The sequence below is a fragment of the Dendrobates tinctorius genome, unplaced genomic scaffold (assembly GCF_039654945.1).
Source record: "Dendrobates tinctorius isolate UK_male_01 unplaced genomic scaffold, ASM3965494v1 ptg000032l, whole genome shotgun sequence".
NCBI lineage: Eukaryota > Metazoa > Chordata > Amphibia > Anura > Dendrobatidae > Dendrobates > Dendrobates tinctorius.
Genome location: NW_027361700.1, coordinates 12,506,842 through 12,529,010, shown reverse-complemented (window position 1 = coordinate 12,529,010; position 22,169 = coordinate 12,506,842). Strand labels below are relative to the sequence as shown.

Here is a 22,169-nt window from a genome sequence, read left to right as displayed (position 1 = left end):
CTGTATGTTGTATGTTCTATCTTATATGTATGTTCTGTATAATAATAATATTTATTTATATAGCGCCAACATATTCCGCAGCGCTTTACAGTTTAACAGTTTCAAAATACAAGCCATAAGTAACAACGTTAACAATACAATAATTAAAGCAAAATAAGACGAAATAAGATCACCCTGCTCGTGAGAGCTTACAATCTACAATGAGGTGGGGGAGATACAAAGTACAGGTGTGTATTTACAATTGTATATTTACAATGAAGGTCCAGCCATCTTGAGGGAGTGATGGATGGATGGATATAGTGAATGGGCTACACTGTATTCTGTATGTTATTCTGTATGTTATATGTTGTTTGTTCTGTATGTTATATGTTCTGTATGTTAATGCTGTATGTTCTGTATGTTATATGTTGTATGTTCTGTATCTTATATGCATGTTCAGTATGTTATACAGTATGTTGTATGTTCTGTATCTTATATGTTGTATGTTCTGTATATTATATGTTCTGTTATTGCCTGCTAATGTGTTGCATACAAATCGACAAATAGATAATGGTGGGAAAGACCCTGGTCATGGTGTGGCGGTATTGGTCCCTTGTATATAGTTTTATTCGGTCACTATGTGGTCTGATAATGGTGTGGCTGTATTTGTCCCTTGTATGTAGTATTATTCGGTCACTATGTGGTCTGGTCATGGTGTGGTGGTATTTCTTCCCTGTATGTGGTAGTATTGGTCTTGGTATAGGGGACTGTGTCGTGTATGGTGGTCATTTGTTCTCTCTGATATTAGGAGAAGATTCTTTTTACATTAGAGATTAAATACTTTGTACACAGTGGCAGAGATGCACTTACAGGGGGTTTCCTGTGGAATAAAGTGTAATCACCTATCCACAGGATAAGTGATAACGTATTGATTGGTGAGGGTTTAACTACTTGGACCCAATCAGCAGAATGTGGAGCTTTTATCCCCATTAGACTGGAGTGGCATGTCTGACTTAACCACTGATCCATTCATACCTTCAGTGGCTGAACTTGTTTTTTTCTGGAAGCCCCAAAGAGAATGAATGGAGCTTCAGTCAGATATCCCACCTGCCGTTCCATTTTAAAATGGGGATAAGTTTCCTATCAGCGATAAAACTTCCTCATTCTTCCAATCGGTGCAGTTTCTAATGGTTGGACCTAAGTGATCACCTATCTTTTGGAGCCCAAAAATCGGTGATAAATTGTTTTATCCAAAGAACCCCATTAATGTAAGCTACTGTAATTATACATCCCAGTTATGGGGGCGCACGGTAGATGTGCAGGAGCCGCCTGTGTTTTACAGACGCTACTCCACTATAATGGGGATAACGACTGACAGATATTTGCATATAACTGTAGAGTGGGCCCCTGGAGTCCATTCCCCTGGGGGGCCCCAGACACCCCAGTCCGACCCTGACATTATCCCACAGAACTAGTCTTTAGGAGTAAAGCAGCAGGGGGACTTGTATTCACTTGGGGTTGGCAGACGGTCCCAGGTTTATGTTTGAAGTCATGACTGGAGAGCGGAGTTCACCTGTTCCAGTCTTGATGTGATTCATTGAACTATAACATGAAGAAGTTAGATTCCTTTGTCGTTAACCACAGTCAGGATGAAAATGGAAGAGAAAGATACATGGAAATAATGTGCAGATACAGTAGGAAGTCAGTTATAAAAGCAATGAGATTCAAGTATCTAAGGGTTATCTAAGGGTTAATTTACACGAGCTGACCGGCAGCATTTGACAACCACCAGTTGGTAATAAGCAGTTGTTTAAAAGCATGTTTACATAGGGAGATCTCGCAAGGCGATTTTCACTGAACGATTTGTAATAGATCCAATGTGCATAGGCTGCCATGGTTCTCAACAGCACAAGTTTACCAGGACGATTCACCTCCGAAAACAAGGATTTTTCAACAAAATTAAAAACAATTTATATGTGAGGCAATAAAGAAGAGAAGGTGGCACTCACCAGTCAATAAAAGTCAACGCGTTTATTTCATTCCGTTAAAACAAACACAGCAGGACAGTGGAAAGTAGAGTGCAAGGATGACGTCCGTTTCGTGCAATTGCGCTTCTACGGGCCTACGGTGACCCGTAGAAGCGCAGTTGCATGAAACGACCATCGGCCTTGCACTCTACTTTGCACTGTCCTGCCGTGTTTGTTTTAACGGAATGAAATAAATGCTTTGACTTTTAAGGACCGGTGAGTGCCACCTTTTATTCTTTATTGCCTCATATGGATTGTTAATTTTTTCTTGAGGTGAGCACCCGAGGGTCTTATTTTGCCTCCACCTATTTGGGTGATATTGGATTCCTATCAGTGTCTGCGGTGTCACGGCGGTGCTTTTCACTTTCCGCTTGCATGGACTATTAAAATATGTTCACTTTACGAATTAGCTCTTTGCTTGATCATTGGGTGACTGACAGTCAGTTTTCACTGCCAGATTATTGTGAACAAGTGATAGTTGGAACAATCGATCAAGAAAATCTTTTAGTTTAAAAGCATCTTAAAAGGAATATGTCATGTTGGATAATGCCATAAATCTGCAGATATAGGAATAAACTGTCGCCATACTGAAAGAGCAGCACTCAGGAGAAAATTAACTATATTCCTGCCAGAAGCCTCTGGCTTTCAGTTATAGAAGGGTGCCAGAGCGACTACAGTCACTGAGAGCATCGGCTCTAAGCACGCCTCAGGACTTTGACTGATAGCTAATTCTATTCTAATGCTATGCTGAGATGGTTGTCAGTCAATGTGCTGGGGTGTGCTTACACCGACTGCACTCAGTGCTGTGAGCAGGGACTGTAGTCACATTGGTATATCTGTATGACTAAGGCTGGTTTCACACTTGCTTTTTTTTTCGTGCGCATGCGCATTGCTCCCCTATCTTTAACATGGGTGCGCATCATCTAGCGCATGCACGCATTCGTATGCGTTTTCGTGCGCATGCGGTTTTTGTAGTGTGTGCCTAGGCGCGCCGGACGCAACCTGTTGCATTTTTGGTCCGACCTGTCTCAAAAAACACATGCGCACGTTAACGCACGGAATGCGAAAAAAACAGCATCACAGTCTATGGGAACGCACGCGTGCGCTAGAACATGCGCACGCATGCGTTTAAAATCGCATGCATTTTTTGAGTTAAGATGGTGACAAACTGGTTAAATCGCATGCACAAAAAAACAGCAAACGCATGCAAAACGCATGATGCGGTTTTTGCATGCGTTTGGTATGCCCATGAGGCGCAGCGCAAAAAAACGCTAGTGTGAAACTAGCCTAAAAACCAGCGGCTCCTGGAAGAAGTAAAGTTCATTTTTTCATGGGTGCTGCACTTTCAGTACAGCAGCCGGGCACCTTCCTAACACTATAAACTTAAAGAGGAATCCTATATATGCAGGTTAATATCCGACCTGACAGGTACCAAGTAAGGGTCTATTTACATGAACTGACCTGTGGCATTAAAACGACTGTCTACTCAGTGGTGAGAGCAGTCAATATTGAGAGGATATGGATTGCTATAAATTGCACCAAAGTGTCACACAAACTGTGCCTATAAGATAATGTCACACATACTGTTCCTATAAGATAATGTCACACATACAGTGCCTTTCTGTAAGATAATGTCACACATACTGTTCCTATAAGATAATGTCACACATACTGTTCCTATAAGATAATGTCACACATACAGTGCCTTTCTGTAAGATAATGTCACACATACTGTTCCTATAAGATAATGTCACACATACAGTGCCTTTCTGTAAGATAATGTCACACATACTGTGTCTATAAGATAATGTCACACATACTGTGCCTATAAGATAATGTCACACATACTGTGTCTATAAGATAATTTCACACATATTGTTCCTATAAGATAATGTCACACATACTGTTCCTATAAGATAATGTCACACATACTGTTCCTATAAGATAATGTCACACATACAGTGCCTTTCTGTAAGATAATGTCACACATACTGTGTCTATAAGATAATGTCACACATACTGTGCCTATAAGATAATGTCACACATACTGTGTCTATAAGATAATTTCACACATATTGTTCCTATAAGATAATGTCACACATACTGCGCCTTTCTATAAGATAATGTCACATATACTGTTCCGTTCTATAAGATCATGTCACACATACTATGCCTTGCTATAAGATCATGTCACACATACTATGCCTTTCTATAAGATCATGTCACACATACGTGCCTTTCTATAAATAATGTCACACATACTGTTCCTTTCTATAAGATCATGTCACACATACTGTGTCTTTCTGTAAGAACATGTCACACATACTGTTCCTTTCTATAAGATCATGTCACTGTCATGATCCAGACTGTGTTTTGAGCCCTGTCTTTCCATGTTCCCGGTCTTGTCATTTCAGGAGTTAACTTTTCTCAGCCTCAGTCTGGTCTCAGGTTTGCTATTTAGCTCTGCTGCATCCTGCAGGCAGTGTCAGCTATAGTTCTGCCTTTGGCGTGTGTATCTGACTCTGGTATATCCTGATTAGTCCTGCTGTGATCCCTGACTTGCCCCCTGTCTCTTTATACCCTCTGACTGTCCTGACAGTGTTTCCCTGTAAGTTTGTTGACTCTCTGGTTTTGACTTGGCTTGAATTCGGAACCTGCTTCTGTCTTTTGTCTTTGTCTTTTCCGCTTCCGACTATTGCTGACCCCCTGGCTTGTTTCTGGCCATGTGTACTGCTGTGTCCTCTGGTACTTCTTCTGACTGTTGCTGACTTGGCTTGTCTGACCACTCTTTCGCCACCTGGTGGCGCTTGTGCTGCTGCTCAGTGTTGCTACGCTGTATGTGCAACCTCTCTTCCCTCACCAGCACCCCCTGGTGGAGGTTGCGCTATACTGCACTGCAATAGCATGACAGTCACACATGTTATGCCTTTCTATAAGATCATGTCACACATACTGTGCCTTTCTATAAGATAATGTCACACATACTATTCCTTTCTATAAGATCATATCAAGCATACTGTGCCTATCAAATATTTTCACCTATATTGTGCTTTTCTATAAGATGCGGCAAAAATGCATAGCTTCAAAAGCCCATCATGGGAATGTAGCCTTACTGTTGTGAGTTCATTTTCCCCTTCGTCACTGAGGTCTGGTGAACTCCCTATTCTGGTAAAGGAAGGTAATGAGCCTGATTATCAGGCACCTGAGCCTAATGAGGATGACTGGCTGAGTGGAGTCACTGACTGGATATAAGGCTGCCGACGCCCTTCTGCCCTGCGGGTGATTTCCATGTGGATTTCTAGGACACCAGTCTGATTCCTGCTTCCCTAAAGCTAAGTTTTCTGCTTTGCCTGTTTGCATTTATGTTTTGCTTTTGTTTTCCTTGCTTTTCTGGATTCTGCCATTCCCTGCTGGGATGAGCTGAATCTCCTTTTGCCGGTTGCTCTGTCTTCAGAATATTCCTGAGTACTGACATAGCTTTTTTGAAGCCTAGCGTCTTCAGGGCCTTTTTCACTGTCAGTCTGTTGGCTCTTATTTTCATAGGGTTTTTCACGGATTGCAGACAGCAGCCTTCCTGTCCTTTCCTATCTAGGTAGTTTGGGCCCCGTCTTTGCTCAGTCTATCTTTCTGTCTGTGTTAGTGTTTTCATCTTGCTTCACCGTCATTATATGTTGGGGGCTGCCTATTGCTTTGGGGTCTGCTCTGGGGCAGTTTAGATTTCCCATTTCTTTCTTTAGGCTTATTTAATTCTCCAGCTGTGATCGAGGGGTCTAGGGCATCGTAGGAACCCCCCACGGCTACTGTTAGTTGTTGTTATAGGATCAGGGGTCTGCAATCCGATAGCTGCCAACTGCTCTGGTTTTCTGGACTTAGCTAGCATTTCTGTTTTTGCCTCCTACGGTGACTCATCCATAACAGAATCACCCGCCATACCGCAGATCCTAGGGTACTCAATAGCAGGAAAGAATTGTGTTTAAAAAAAAAAAAAAAGTGTGTATATTCTTTCCTCTATATCTCTGAGGCCGTAGGGGGAATTTTTTTTCTTCTCTCAATGGAGATAAAGCAATTGTCTGATCGTGTGGAGCAGCTCGCTGCGGAAGTGCGGGGAATTTCCGCCTACCTTGCTCGTTCGCATGCTGTTGAACCAAAGATCCCTACACCTGATGTATTTTTTGGGGATCGATCTAAATTTTTGAGTTTCAAAAATAATTGTAAATTATTTTTTGCCTTGAAGCCTAACTCGTCAGGGAGCTCCGCGCAGCAGGTTAAAATTGTCATCTCTTTGCTGCGTGGCGATCCCCAGGATTGGGCGTTTTCTTTGAAACCAGATGATCCTATTCTGACTAATGTGAACGCATTCTTTCAAGCTTTGGGGTTGTTGTATGATGAACCTAATGCTATTGATCAGGCTGAAAAGACCCTGTTGGCATTAAACCAGGGTCGAGATTCTGCAGAGTTGTACTGTCAAAAGTTCTGAAAGTGGGCGGTCCTTACTACCTGGAATGATAATGCCTTGGCTGCTCTCTTTCGGAAGGGTTTGTCAGAAGCCGTAAAAGATACTATGGTGGGATTTCCTGTTCCCTCTGGTCTGGACGATTCTATGTCATTAGCCATTCAAGTTGATCGGCGTTTACGTGAACGCAGGATTGCACGAAAGGTGTTGCCACCGGTTGAACAGACGTCTGAACCTATGCAATGTGATAGAGTTTTGTCTAAGGCGCAACGTCAGGAGTTCAGAAGGCGTAATGAGCTGTGTTTTTTCTGTGGAGATGCCTCGCATATTATTTCTGTTTGTCCTAAACGAGAGAAACGCTTTGCACACACGTTTTCTGTTGGTGGTGTTCAACCTAAGTTTCTTCTGGCAATTACTCTGATCTGCTCCCTGTCCACATTTTCCGCCAAGGCTTTTGTGGATTCGGGAGCAGCGCTAAACCTAATGGACTTTGATTTTGCTAAACGTTGTGGATTTCCAATGACACCTCTGCAGACGCCTATCCCTTTGAGGGGGATTGATGCTACTCCTTTGGCTAAAAATAAACCTCAGTTTTGGACCCAGGTCGTCATGCGGGTCGCCCCAGACCATCAAGAAAATTGCAGATTTTTGGTGTTGCATGGTCTGCATGATGCCGTTGTTCTGGGGTTTCCCTGGTTGCAAATTCATAATCCAGTTTTGGATTGGAAGTCTGTGTCTGTGGTGAGTTGGGGTTGTCGGTGTGCCTTTAGTGAGGCTCCGTTTGTTTCCACCTCTCCTCAGTCGCATGATGTTCCTGACTATTTGGCGGACTTTTATGATGTATTTAGTGAGAATGAGTCTGCGTCCTTGCCTCCTCATAGGAGTTATGACTGTGTAATTGAACTAAGCCAGGGGTGTAAATTTCCCAAGGGTCGGCTCTTCAATTTATCTGTACCCGAGCACGAGGCTATGCGGTCCTATATTAAGGAGGCGTTGGAGAAGGGTCATATTAGACCATCCTCTTCACCCTCAGGTGCCGGGTTTTTTTTTGTGGCCAAAAAGGATGGTTCTTTAAGGCCTTGTATTGATTATCGTGCCCTCAATAAAATTACTATTAAATATCAGTATCCGTTACCCCTGATTTCGGATCTATTCTCTAGAGTTAGAGGTGCTTGCTGGTTTACCAAGCTTGACCTCAGGGGGGCGTATAATCTTATCTGCATTAAGCAGGGGGATGAATGGAAGACGGCGTTTAATACTCCGGAGGGACATTTTAAGTACCTGGTGATGCCTTTTGGGCTCACTAATGCCCCTTCTGTCTTCCAGTGCTTCATGAACGATATTTTCCGAGACTTTGTCGATAAATTTTTGATTATCTATCTGGATGATATTTTGATCTTCTCCAAGGATTGGGATTCTCATGTGGAACATATTCGGACTGTGTTCCGGATCTTGAGGGAGAATTCCCTGTATGTCAAAGGATCGAAATGCCTTTTTGGAGTACAGAGGATTTCATTTTGGGGATTTATTTTGTCTCCGTCAACTATTGAAATGGAACCGGCCAAGGTACAGGCCATTTATGATTGGGTTCAGCCCACTTCTTTGAAGGCCCTCCAGAAGTTTTTGGGTTTTGCTAATTTTTATCGGAAATTTATAGCAAAATTTTCTAGTATTGCCAAGCCATTGACTGATCTGACTAAGAAGGGTGCTGATGTGTTGAATTGGTCTCCTGAGGTTGTTGCTTCCTTTCAGGAGCTGAAGCGAAGATTTACCTCCGCCCCGGTTTTGCGGCAACCTGATGTCTCACTCCCGTTCCAGGTAGAGGTGGATGCTTCTGAGATTGGTGCAGGAGCTGTTTTGTCCCAAAAGGATCCTGTAACATCTAAAATGAATCCCTGTGCTTTCTTTTCCCGAAAGTTCTCTCCATCTGAACGTAACTATGATGTGGGGAATCGGGAACTGTTGGCCATGAAATGGGCATTTGAGGAGTGGAGACATTGGTTGGAGGGAGCTAAACATCAAGTTGTGGTCCTCACTGACCACAAGTATTTGATTTACCTAGAGTCAGCTAAACGCTTGGAACCCTAGACAGGCTAGGTGGGCCTTGTTTTTTACACGTTTTGATTTTGTGGTCTCTTTTCTTCCTGGAACTAAGAATGTCAAGGCAGACGCCCTCTCTAGGAGTTTCTTTGCTGATTCTCCTGTGGTGACCAAGCCTGCTACCATCTTAGGCGAAGGGGTAGTTCTTTCTGCCATCTCGCCCGATTTGAGACTTGCTCTGCAAGAGTTCCAGGAGGACAAACCTGAGCGTTGTCCCAGTGGAAAGTTGTATGTTCCTGACCAGTGGAAGAAGAGAGTGATGTCTGAAGTTCATTGCTCTGCATTGGCTGGTCATCCAGGTATTTTTGGTACTAGAGATCTGGTGAGTCGCTCTTTTTGGTGGCCCACCTTGTCTCATGATGTCAGGAATTTTGTGCAGTCCTGTGGGACTTGCTCCCGGTCTAAATCTTGTTCTCGCTCTAGTGGGTTGTTGATGCCTTTGCCGGTCCCCAGGAGGCCATGGCCCCTTATTTCAATGGATTTCATCTCTGATATGCCGGTCTCTCAAAGAATGACTGTTATTTGGGTGATTTGTGATAGGTTCTCTAAGATGGTTCATCTTGTACCACTCCCTAAGTTGCCATCTTCCTCTGAGTTGGTGCCCCTGTTTTTGCAACAGGTGGTTCGCTTACACGGGATTCCTGAGAACATTGTGTCTGACAGAGGAGTTCAGTTTGTGTCTAGATTTTGGAGGACTTTCTGTTCCAAGCTGGGAATTCAGTTGTCCTTCTCCTCTGCTTTTCACCCTCAGACCAATGGGCAGACAGAGAGAACAAACCAGACCTTGGAGTCGTATTTGAGATGTTTTATTTCCGCTGATCAGGATGATTGGGTTTCGTTTTTGCCCTTGGCCGAATTTGCTTTAAATAATAGAGCTAGTTCTGCCACTTTGATGTCACTTTTTTTTGTAACTTTGGGTTTCATCCTCGATTTTCTTCAGGGCAGGTGGAGCCTTCTGCCTGCCCAGGTGTTGACACTGTGGTGGAGAGAATGCACCAGATCTGGGACCAAGTGGTGGATAAGTTATCTCTCTCCCAGGAAAAGACCCAGCGGTTTTCCAATCGACATAGGACCATTGGTCCCCAGTTTAAGATTGGTGATATGGTGTGGTTATCATCAAAAAATATTGCTATGAAGGTGGCTTCTCCTAAGTTTAAGCCTAGATTTATTGGACCTTACAAGATTTTGGAGATTATTAATCCGGTCTCTTTTCGTTTGGCTCTTCCTGTCACATTTAAAATCCATAATGTGTTCCATAAGTCCTTGTTGAAGAGGTTTGTTGAACCAGTTGTTCCTGGGGTGGCACCTCCAGACCCTGTATTGGTTGAAGGTAACATGGAATATGAGGTAGAGAAAATACTGGATTCCCGTCTGGCTAGACGGAGACTCCAGTATTTGGTTAAGTGGAAGGGTTATGGTCAGGAGGATAATTCCTGGGTCTCTGCCTCTGATATTCATGCCAAAAGATTGGTGCGTGCCTTTCACCGGGCTCACCCTGATCGCCCTGGTGGCGTGGTTGAGGGTTCGGTGACCCCTCCTCAAGGGGGAGGTACTGTTGTGAGTTCATTTTCCCCTTCGTCACTGAGGTCTGGTGAACTCCCTATTCTGGTAAAGGAAGGTAATGAGCCTGATTATCAGGCACCTGAGCCTAATGAGGATGACTGGCTGAGTGGAGTCACTGACTGGATATAAGGCTGCCGCCGCCCTTCTGCCTTGCGGGTGATTTCTCTGTGGACTTCTAGGACACCAGTCTGATTCCTGCTTCCCTAAAGCTAAGTTTTCTGCTTTGCCTGTTTGCATTTATGTTTTGTTTTCCTTGCTTTTCTGGATTCTGCCATTCCCTGCTGGGATGAGCTGAATCTCCTTTTGCCGGTTGCTCTGTCTTCAGAATATTCCTGAGTACTGACATAGCTTTTTTGAAGCCTAGCGTCTTCAGGGCCTTTTTCACTGTCAGTCTGTTGGCTCTTATTTTCATAGGGTTTTTCACAGATTGCAGACCTTCCTGTCCTTTCCTATCTAAGTAGTTTGGGCCCCGTCTTTGCTCAGTCTATCTTTCTGTCTGTGTTAGTGTTTTCATCTTGCTTCACCGTCATTATATGTTGGGGGCTGCCTATTGCTTTGGGGTCTGCTCTGGGGCAGTTTAGATTTCCCCTTTCTTTCTTTAGGCTTATTTAATTCTCCAGCTGTGATCGAGGGGTCTAGGGCATCGTAGGAACCCCCCACGGCTACTGTTAGTTGTTGTGATAGGATCAGGGGTCTGCAATCCGATAGCTGCCAACTGCTCTGGTTTTCTGGACTTAGCTAGCATTTCTGTTTTTGCCTCCTACGGTGACTCATTCATAACACCTTACTCTCTACTTATCCTTCCTGACTGATTATTCTCTGGTAGCATGAGGTAGAACTTGCAACTTAAGTCAGGTTGCACAGGTAGCCCAGCCCTTTGGATGTCACATCATACATGCCTTCACAAGTTTTGATGTGTCTCCCAAAATATTCTCAAGAGTTCAGTATAACTTTGTACCTGTACTTATACCGATACTGGCCGATGACCGGTTCATGCAGCCTTATTTGAATATCCCTATTTAATATAATGATGGCTGGATCATACACTACAAGCACTTCTTACTTTTGTGTCACTCTTAGTTCATCATAGATTAGGGCCATCATTCCTTTTCGGCAATTTTATTATATGTTACTCTGTAGTGTCTCATATTGTCTATACGTGTCCCCTCTGAATTGTAAAGTGCAATGGAATATGTTGGCACTATAGAAGTAAAATTATTATTTATTAAATTACGTGAACCCAATTATGGTTCCTTAAGAGTGACTGTCATCATTCTTAAGTTCAGGAAATACTAGAAAGTTGATTATTTTTTATATGAAGGTTTATTGCCTTACATTGCATTGTGAATACATATAGAATGCTGCAAACATATTAAAGCTGCAAATATTTCCGCTGTCTCTCCAAAAACCGGAAGTGAACTGGATGATGCGATATTACTTAGGGGAATCTGTAGAGGTAAAACATTTAGCAATTAGAAAAATGGCCATCCCATCTCCTTTCTCCTTATTGATAAGTGATAGTACAGGGCTTTGGTGGGCTCAGTTCAGATGTTAACAAAGGAAAAAGCAGTCAGCAGTGTTCTTACAGTGAAAAAGAAGAAACCTGATCGACCCCAATTTACATCAGAGGGATCTGTTGGGTTTCATGTGGATCTTCTTTAGGCTATGTTGACAAGCTGCCGTTTTTGCTGCGGATATGGCCTCTGCGGTTCCGCAGCAGTTCTGCAGACAGTGTACAGTACAATGTAAGTCTATGTGATTTACATTCTGCTGTGCACATGCTGCGGATTTTCAACTGCGGAAAAGCTGCGGTTTTGAAACCTCAGAAAGAAATGACATGTCAATTCTTTCTGCGGATTCTGCTGCGGTTTGCCACCTATTCCATTGTCCAGGTGGCAAACCGCAGGGGAAAACCGCTGGCCAATCTGCAGGTAAAACCGCAGGTCATTTTACCTGCGGATCCGCAGATACAAATCCGCGGGTGAATCCGCAGCGTGTGCACATAGCCTTAAAGTAATGGTTATACCTCTCATGACCATGATAAAGAGAACCTGTCGCATCTTGTGTCTGTTTTAGTAAATACATTAGTTCCTTCTTTGCTCAAAACTCTGAATGCCTTCTAGAAATTTTTTAATAAGTTGTAAACTGGGCTTTGCAATTTCCTTGGCCATAATGGTGTACTCTATCCAGTCTGACATTCTCTCCACTGTTTGGACAGTGTTAGTGGGTGCATGGGCATACCCCAAATTGACAACTCCCAGTTGACAATGTATTCATGATTTTCTTATAGGAATAACTGAGGAATAGTACAATGTAGAGCTGGAAGAAAATAAATGTTATACTAGGGAGAATGCAATATCTGACTACAACAGACTCGTAAGGAGAGCTGACATGTCCTCTTTAAAGGGGTTTTCCAGCTATGAAACGTGATGTCAATGAACCATTGATATTACCAGTGACTTATTTATGTAAACCATGGTTCATGATATTTGGAGGAATACTGTGTGTGTATATCTATAGTTCTACAGGATATTCCTCCAAATTTCATTACTTCTGAACCAATTTCCTCTGCCTTCACAGATGTTTTGAAACATGAGGAATAACCAGTAAGCGCACATTCAGACTAGTGATGAGCGAGTATACTCGTTGCTCGGGTTTCCCCAAGCATGGTCAAGTGTCCTCCGAGTATTTTGGCGTGCTCGGAGATTTAGTTTGTGTCAACGCAGCTGCATGATTTGCGGCTACTAGACAGCCTGAATACATGTGGGGATTCCCTAACAAACAGGCAACCCCCACATGTATTCAGGCTGTCTAACAGCCGCAAATCATGCAGCTGCAGCGACACAAACTAAATCTCTGAGCACACCAAAATACTCGGAGGACACCCGAGCATGCTCCCTCATCACTAATTCAGACATTTTGTTTTTTGATATATTAAAGAAATCTTAGTTTGATCAATGGTTTTGTTCAGAGTTTAATCAGATTTTTATCAGAATGTCATTCAACTTTGGTTCATGTTTCATCAGTTATTCTCGGATGAAAAAAAGTTATCATAATAATAAAGTGAAAAACAGCTGCAGTCAATGACATCCAAATGCTGTTTTTAATTTTTTTCACAGACCCATCGATTTGCAGACACTGGGATCATTATTGGACATGGCTTCATGATTTTGTTCGAACTTCTCAGTCCGCAAAAAAAATCGGACATGTGAACGGCCACATGGACTATACTAGTATGAGTGCTATCTGTGAAAAACATGGATAAAACTCGTATGTGAAAAATGAAAGTCTGGATGAGGCTAACTTTTTTAAGCATATAGCAGGCGTTATGCTATCATACCTATAAAGACTTAGGGCCCAATTTACTATTCTATTTGCGCCTGTTTTATGGTGTTTCTTTTGCACCAAATTCCTCCTTCAATTTGTGCCTATGCGCTATTTTAAATGTGTTCACCTGTTTTTTTTCTAGTTTGCCATTGTGGGTCTGATTAAGGGCTTCCAGATGGTTTTTCCTGATTTATAATTTACAACGTTTTAAATAGTGATAAATTGGGCCCATAGTGTGACATATTATCCAATATACCATTATTCTGATTAGTTAAACAGATTAATACGTCTTAGGGCAGTTTCACACGTCAGTGTCTCCGGTACGTAGACCCAGTCTTATGAATGGGTCTATGCACATATCAGCGTGTTTTCACGGACCGTGTGTCCGTGTGCAAAATACGCTGACATATCCGTTTTTGTGCCACAGCACGGATCTCACGTACCCATACAAGTCAATGGGTGCGTGTAAACATGTACTGCACACGGATCACATCCGTGTGCGGTCCGTGTGTGATCCGTGTGCGTCAAAATCTTTGTGAGTGATACGTATTCACACGGACAGCACACGGATGGCCTACTTATCCACATGGACAGCTCCGGGACCATTTTCTCCGGTACCGGAATTGTCTGGATGTGTGAAACCGGCCTTAGTGATATAAAACCCACCTAGCATTGCATAAATCCATTGACATGAGTAGATCCAAGGTTTGCTGACACACTGCTGCGTTCACATCATTCTGAACACTGTAAAGAATCAATAGAAACAGAAGCAAATTAAATTACATATTGTCTGTTCAGGCAATTCCTCTAATATGAGGTATACTACAGAATACGGCTTTTCACTAATTTACCTGTTCATCTGTCTGTATTTCAAGATCGAAGGCATAAATTTCTTACTTCCTTCAAAACCTTCCATCGATTCGGTATCCATATTAAAGTCTGGAATTTGGAAGTCCACCTGTCTTTTGTCAAAGTCAGAAATATTGCTGTGGAAGAGAATGGATACAGGACAGAGGGTGTCAGCTTTACAAAAAATAAGCACAATAGTTATTTGGGCACTGACATTTTTTACCATTATACGGCACATTAAAGCCACACACCATCCGTCCCAGGATGGAAGCCACTGCTATAGTAATACAGTAATGTCATGCATCTGGATTCGAACACTCGATCCTGTGGTCGGCGTCTCTTTTCGCTGAGCCACAGTAGCTACACCTTTTCTTTAGGTGTTTTAGTTCTGTTATCTTTTTTCCTGTCAGTATTTGGATACTGTACTGTATTGTGATACCCTTTATTCCTTATGGAATCGCTGCTCTAGTAATACTAGAAGCTGCTAAGGGCATTCAGGGTAAGCCACCATTGAGTGATGACACCATTGCATTATCTTCGGGTGTAAACCTCCGTGGTCAGGCAGGAACAGACCAAGGTCAGAGCAGGTTTTTTCCTAGTCTGCACAGGGTTTTGTCAGGTTCAGGTGTTTGTCTCCCTGTTTTGTACGCTAACTGTGTGAATGTGCTTTAGCAGTCATAACCAGTAACTGCTCAGTTACCAGCTGGTTGAGTTAAGGGAGGGCAAAACGAGCAATCATAAGTAAATAGTGTCATATTATGGTGGCTGCAATATATTAAGAGGATAAAAACTTTGATGGAAGAGCTAGAGAAAAGATGGCAAACATAAATGATTCTGGGTGACTGCTTCCATGCAACAATAGTTGTTATCTGCCTGCTGCCTGGCATAACAATACAGATCCATCAAGTGAATGAGTCTGTGCTGCAATTCCTATAAGGCTTTAGGTTATCTGTTGTGTCGGAAAAAGTGTGGCTTGCGACTAATAGGGACCCAGAGGTTGGACCTCCAATGATATATCATCATTGTCTATGGGGAGAAAACATATTCAGCGCTCTATATTGAGAGTAAACAAAACCTAGTGAAATTTGCACTAATAAAACCCTACAACTTCAAAATATGTGTGTTGTTCTTGGGGGAACATAAAAAGGACTCTCATTACTACCGCAATACAAACAAGAGGGTGGGAGATTGCTGCATGATCATGGCAAGAAGAAAAGCCCAGATATTTCTGCCCTTTGAAGCAACAGGCAGCATTATAAAGATGGACCCGTGTTCTATACAGCCATGGTATTATTGGTGAAGACAAATAACAAGGATTTGGAATGTTCATTATGTAAAACAACATACTCGCTTTTCTTCACTCTTCGGCCCAGCAACCAGTCCACAAAATTCTTTTTGAGCATGTTATCAACTGATCTGCTGTAATCATTGGCTAAAGTAGCCTCTGAGTATCGTCTTTGTATGGGCTGTGCCACCTCACTGCTCCCTGATGTCCTAGAAGAGAGAGAGGTGTCACATTGATATACTCAGTTACCACTCTACATAGGACTTCCAATGAATGCTTTATCTGTTATACACATAGGCTTTCCCTTTTCCATCATCTTGGTCTTTCAGGCAGCTAGTCACAATGAGAACCAACCTCCTCCCATTGCTGTTACATATGATTTCTTATCAATTACCAATTGATTTTAACATAATAGCATAACAGATTTATTTTCTAGCCTTAGCAGTTTTGGTTCAGATACTTTATTGGCGACTCCACACATTAAAAAAGACGTATATCGGATCTTTGTGCATTTTCTTTTTACCTTATATTTGTTTCTTCACAATCAATCGAGTGTAAGGCAATAAAGGTGAGAAAGACAGCTAAATATTTTGCAGCCATCATTTTGTTTCTAATCTGCATAGAAGAAGTCATTTGTTAGCCATTATACCTCCATATAAAATATTTACACCACACAATGCCAACCTAATATTGCCATATAGTGCTTCTATAAAACCACTGTTTTCCAATGATATCACACAACGTAATGCCTTGCATCATCAACAGCGGTGATCTGATGGATTAAATTGCTATAAAACATACATAACAGGATAAACACATACTTTTATACCTTCAAAGAAAAAGTATCATGTCCAGAAAAAGTCTGGATCAGCTTTATACAGGAGCGGTCAGTCTCTTATAGGGCAGGTAAGATGAAGAGTCATGAGAAGTCAAGAGAATTTAACGAATCATGGATGGGAAAATCAGAATAATGGCGTTAACTGATGTAACGTAAGATTCTGGGTCTAGCATTAGTCCTTGTACATCTACCACCAACAACCTAATCGATATTCTATAAGAACCCACGATACAATGTTATACACCCATGACGATTAGTAAGGAGGATGCCATGTTGCTTACCGTGAGCAGTGTCCTGTACTCCTGACTCGCTTGGTGAATAGCACAAGTTTATATACCCCATGACATACTCCTATTGGCTGTCCAGGAACATGCCAGCTGTACAAGAATTGGCCTCATTATATATGCTTCATTAGTACCAATTGAGTCAATCGCACATGAAGCACTGGCTCTGATGTACCGTAATTAAGCTAATGTAAATCACCATGTGATATTAATATAGGGGATTTCTGAATGGAAAACTTTTACAAGAAAATGGTCTCTTAATCATACTAATCAATCGATAATAATGTATGCTTCATTGACCAGATAGAAAGCTGTTTATTATATTAGAGAAATAGGCGAGGAGGGCAAGTTTGACTGATAATCCTCAAAGACTAATTTGATCACATTTTACAAAAGTACAGTATTTTATGTGAAATTTGGCAACATTATTGTCTAGTTAATATGATCTTTTCTTATGTAGCTTATATGGGATGCTAAGCTAAAAGTCAGGTCTTTATGTTCTGGATGACCACGGTTGTTCATAAAAAACAACAAAAAGAATGAAAATATTTCAATGGCTACAGTTTATTACTTTTTTTTTTCTTCCAGTGATGGAGTGCTATAGGGAAAATGTTCACTTTTACTTCCATTGCACCTTATCCTGGGGGCTCTCAATAGCTGTACCCTTCACAATAGGGTTGTCTTCATGGATATTAACACTTATCTGCATGATAAAACAACTACACATAAATCTATTTTAAAAAATAGGTGGAAGCATTTATCACTTACACATAGATGGGTTTTCCTAAGACGACCTTCTTTTTACCTTATTGACCCATCATGTGAACAGTAAACCTCAGGAACCCTTATCTTTGTCAAGAATGAGGGGCCCCAAATCTTTTTTTGTGAAAATGATGAGCCATGCACTGTCCCTCTACATAGGGATAAATGTGATAGCTGGAAAAGACCATTGAGTGTTTCTGGCTACTTTAAAGTAGTATTCCCATCTACAAGATTCTATCCCAATATGTTGTAGGTGTAATAATAATAATAATGTTAGCAAATACCTCCAATTAATGTAGTATAGTTTTTCTGATTCACAATGTGCAGGCATTGCAGGACCTTATGTATCCATGGTTACGACTAGTGATATAGTGACAGTTAGCTTGTTGCTAGTGGTCATAACCATGGATACCTAAGATCCTTCAATGCCTGCACATTGTGAATCAGAAAAACTATACTACATTTCTAATTGGAGTTATGTGCTGTTGTTATTATTATTATTATTATTACACCTACTACATATTGGGATATGAACTTGGAGATGGGAAAACACCTTAAAGTGCTCATATTCTATTTCTATAATGGGGGCCATTTGATGAAAATTGTGCATGAGATCTATACACGTTTAACTAATTAGTCAATAAACCCAAACTTAATGGAGTTATTTCACAATTAAATGTTAATTTCCTTTGCTAAATAACTAAAAACCTAGTAAGTTTTCACTTGAAATAATTCTAAAGAAAATGTTATTCTGTCTATATGTTGCTGTTATATACTTATATTAATGTCCACTGAGTTTCCTCTCACGTCGTCGATTACTGGTGAGAAGAAGCAACTTTTAGTATGCTGATTCATATTGGCTTTACTACTCATGTACTAGAGGACCTTGAGGGACTGACTGAACTACTAAGCATGTGCGACCACCACAATTGGACACAGTAGGTGGACGTTCTTCGCGACAAACAAAATAACAGCTTTTAATTAGATAAGGAAAGCAATGTCTACATGTCACGACACAGCTGTCGGGTGACCCGAGACCAGGGACTCTTTCCCTGTCTGCTCCCAGGAGGATACTTCAGATGGCGAAGATGCTAGGGCCTCCGCCCTTTCCTTATCTCCTTAGCCCTCTGTCTGTTCTCTTCCCCCACCAAGAGAAAAGGGGACACAACTGTACACCATACTACACCAACCCGACAAGGCAACACAGACAAGGGTTAACAGAAAACTCCAGACATGCAAAATATTCGCTCACATATAACAGAGGAATGCACCAGGGTGTGAAAACAGAGAAGGATACAGAATTACCACGCATACAAACCAAGCAACAGTCACTTATAACTCCTCCAACACTCCTGATATATACTACTCTCTAACCATTAGCCATGCAGCAAATGCTTGCTCTGACAAGGATTTGTAACAGAGCCAAGAATAAAAAGGGGAAAGGAGTGGCTAACCAAGCACAACTGAGAACAGGCATTTCCAATATGGCCGATTAACCCCTGTTCTGCCAGAACAGCTAAAATGAAGAAGTGCTTGTTCTCAGTGCTGGAGTAGGAGCAATCAGACGCTGTGGTCTTCTGGCTCCACACTGTCACGGCAACCCCGTGACAGTACCTTCTCTTCTACAAGGGAACTCTGGATCCTCAGGACCAGGACTATCGGGGTGTGCCATGTGAAAAGCCCAGACCAGTCCGGCCGCATGAACGTCAGATGCTGGTACCCACATCCTGTCTTCAGGACCATACCCCCTCCAGTGTACCAGATACTGAAGCAACCGACGAACATAAGAATCCAAGATCTTCGCAATCTGATACTCCAAGTTTCTATCCACTGACAGGAGATAGTGGTAAAGATGATGGTACTGAAGATGCAACGTATTTTTTGAGGAGAGATCAATGGAATACATTATGGATCCTAAAGGTAGGCTTTAACCCCTTTACCCCCAAGGGTGGTTTGCACGTTCATGACCGGGTCAATTTTTACAATTCTGACCACTGTCCCTTTATGAGGTAACAACTCTGAAACGCTTCCATGGATCCCACTGATTCTGACACTGTTTTCTCGTGACATATTGTACTTCATGTTAGTGGTAAAATTTCATTCAAATAACTTGCGTTTATTTGTGAAAAAAATGGAAATTTGGCAAAAATTTTGAAAATTTCGCAATTTTCCAACTTTGAATTTTTATGGCCTTAAATCACAGAGATATGGCACACAAAAACTTAATAAGGCTAGTTTCACACTAGCGTTTAAACGACGCGCGCACGGCGCCGCTAAGCCACGCCCCCTGCTGGCTCCCTGCCCGCCCCTTCCTGTTATCGCCTTCTCCGAGCGCAGAGGGCTGCATGCGTTATGCGCACCCTAACTTTAGCATAGGGTGCGCAGGCCGTGCGCAACTATGAATATAGCATGCGCTGCGCATTTTTGGAGGTGCGCCGTGCGCGCCGAACACAGCATGTTGCATTTTGGCGCGCACGGCGCACATTCAAAAATATTATATATTCATAGTTGCGCACGGCCTGCGCACCCTATGCTAAAGATAGGGTGCGCATAACGCATGCAGCCCTCTGCGCTCGGAGGAGGCGATAACAGGAAGGGGCGGGCAGGGAGCCTGCAGGGGGCGCGGCTTAGCGGCGCCGTGCGCGCGTCGTTTAAACGCTAGTGTGAAACTAGCCTAAGTAACATTTCACATATGTTTACGTTACATCAGCACAATTTTGGAAACAAAATTTTTTTTTGTTGTCATTTTTGCAACATTTTATTATTACTGACCACATCACATTTGAAGTCACTTTGAGGGGTCTATATGATAGAAAATACCCAAAAGTGAGAAAATGCCCAAAAGTGACACCATTCTAAAAACTGCACCACTCAAGGTGCTCAAAATCACAATCAAGAAGTTTATTAACCCTTCAGGTGCTTCACAGGAATTTTTTGAATGTTTAAAAGAAAAAATCAACATTTAACTTTTTTCACAAAAAAATTACTTCAGGTCCAATTTGTTTTATTTTACCAAGGGTAACAGGAAAAATTGGACTGCAAAAGTTATTGCGCAATTTGTCCTGAGTATGCCGATACCTGATATGGTGGGGGGAACCACTGTTTCGGCGCATGGCAGAGCTCAGAAAGGAAGGAGCGTCATTTGACTTTTTCAATGCAAAATTGGCTGGAATTGAGATCTGACGCCATGTCACATTTGGATAGCCCCTGATGTGCCTAAACAGTGGAAACCCCCCACAAGTGACCCCATTTTGGAAACTAGACCCCCCCAAGGAACTTATCTAGATGTGTGGTGAGAACTTTGAACCTCCCAGGACTTCACAGAAGTTTATAACGTACAGTCGTAAAATTAAAAAAAGCACATTTTTTCCACAAAAATGATCTTTTCACCCCCAATTTTTATTTTCCCAAGGGTAACAGGACCGTAAAACTTATTGTGCAATTTGTCCTGAGTATGCCAATTCTCCAAATGTGGGGTTAAAACACTATTTGGGCGCATGGCAGAGCTCGGAAGGGAAGCAGCGCCATTTGACTTTTTTGGCTGGAATTGGGATTGGATGCCATGCCGCATTTGGAAAGCCCCTGATGTGCCTAAACAGTGGAAACCCCCCACAAATGACACCATTTTGGAAACTAGACCCCCAAGGAACTTATCTAGATGTGTGGTGAGCACTTTGAACCCCCAAGGGCTTCACAGAAGTTTATAACGCCTGGGAGTGAAAATAAAAAATCATATTTTTTCCACAAACATTATCTTTTAGTCCCCAATTTTTTTATTTTCCCAAGGGTAACAGGAGAAAATGGACCCAAAAAGTTGACCAATTTGTTCTGAGTACGCTGATAACCCAAATGTGGGAGAAAACTACTGTATGGGCACACGTCGGGGCTCGGAAGGAAAGTAGTGACGTTTTGGAATGCAGACTTTGATGGAATGGTCTGCGGGTGTCATGTTGCCTTTGGAGAGCCCCTGATGTACCTAAACAGTAGAAACCGCCCACAAGTGTCCCCATTTTGGAAACTAGACCCCCCACGGAACTTATCTAGATGTGTGGTGAGCACTTTGAACCCCCAAGGGCTTCATAGAAGTTTATAACGCCCGGGCGTGAAAATAAAAAAATCGTATTTTTTTCCACAAAAATGATATTTTTGCCCCAATTTTTTATTTTCCTAAGGGTAACAGGAGAAATTGGACCCCAAAAGTTGTTTTGCAAATTGTCCTGAGTAGGCTGATACCCCATATGTTGGGGAAAACACTGTTTGGGCACATGGCAGAGCTTGGAAGTGAAGGAGCACCATTTGACTTTTTCAACGCAGAATTGGCTGGAATTGAGATCAGATGCCATGTTGCGTTTGGAGAGCATCTGATGTGCCCAAACAGGGGAAACCCGCCAATTCTAACTCCAACCCTAACCCCAACACACCCCTAACCCTAATCTCAGCCCTAACCCCATCCCTAACCCTAATGGGAAAATGGAAATAAATACATTTTTTTAATTTTATTATTTTTCCCTAACTAAGGGGGTGATTATTTTTTGCTTTGTTTTTCATTTTTTAAGGGGTTCACTAAAGGGGTTAACTAATGGGACAGTTTTATAGGGCGGGTCGTTATGGACACGGCGAAACTAAATATGTGTACTTTTATTGTTTTGGTTTTTTTTTTATTTCCAAAAAATGAATTTATTAGGGAATATTTCTCTCTTTT

The 22,169-nt window shown here is 42.1% G+C and overlaps 1 protein-coding gene across 1 annotated transcript; it reads right to left on the bottom strand.

The window, feature by feature from the left end:
* Positions 1 to 11,426: 11,426 nt before the first annotated feature.
* Positions 11,427 to 16,737, bottom strand: GIP (gastric inhibitory polypeptide). Its single transcript, XM_073572900.1, has 6 exons — positions 16,703 to 16,737; positions 16,107 to 16,198; positions 15,646 to 15,792; positions 14,301 to 14,435; positions 14,116 to 14,193; positions 11,427 to 11,570 (listed from the first exon to the last, which is right to left on the bottom strand). The coding sequence occupies exons 2-6, from the start codon at positions 16,184 to 16,186 to the stop codon at positions 11,561 to 11,563; spliced, it is 450 nt and encodes a 149-aa protein (XP_073429001.1). The 5' UTR covers positions 16,187 to 16,198; positions 16,703 to 16,737; the 3' UTR covers positions 11,427 to 11,560.
* Between the last annotated feature and the right edge of the window lie 5,432 nt (positions 16,738 to 22,169).

Bases quoted from the DNA above. Each gene is read 5' to 3' on its own strand.
- GIP (XM_073572900.1), bottom strand. From the start codon at position 16,186: ATGATGGCTGCAAAATATTTAGCTGTCTTTCTCACCTTTATTGCCTTA. The intron at 15,793-16,106 runs GTAAAAAGAAAA...TCTCTCTTCTAG, and splicing joins TGTGAAGAAACAAATATAAG to GACATCAGGGAGCAGTGAGG. The intron at 14,436-15,645 runs GTATGTTGTTTT...TCTCTTCCACAG, and splicing joins CGAAGAGTGAAGAAAAGCGA to CAATATTTCTGACTTTGACA.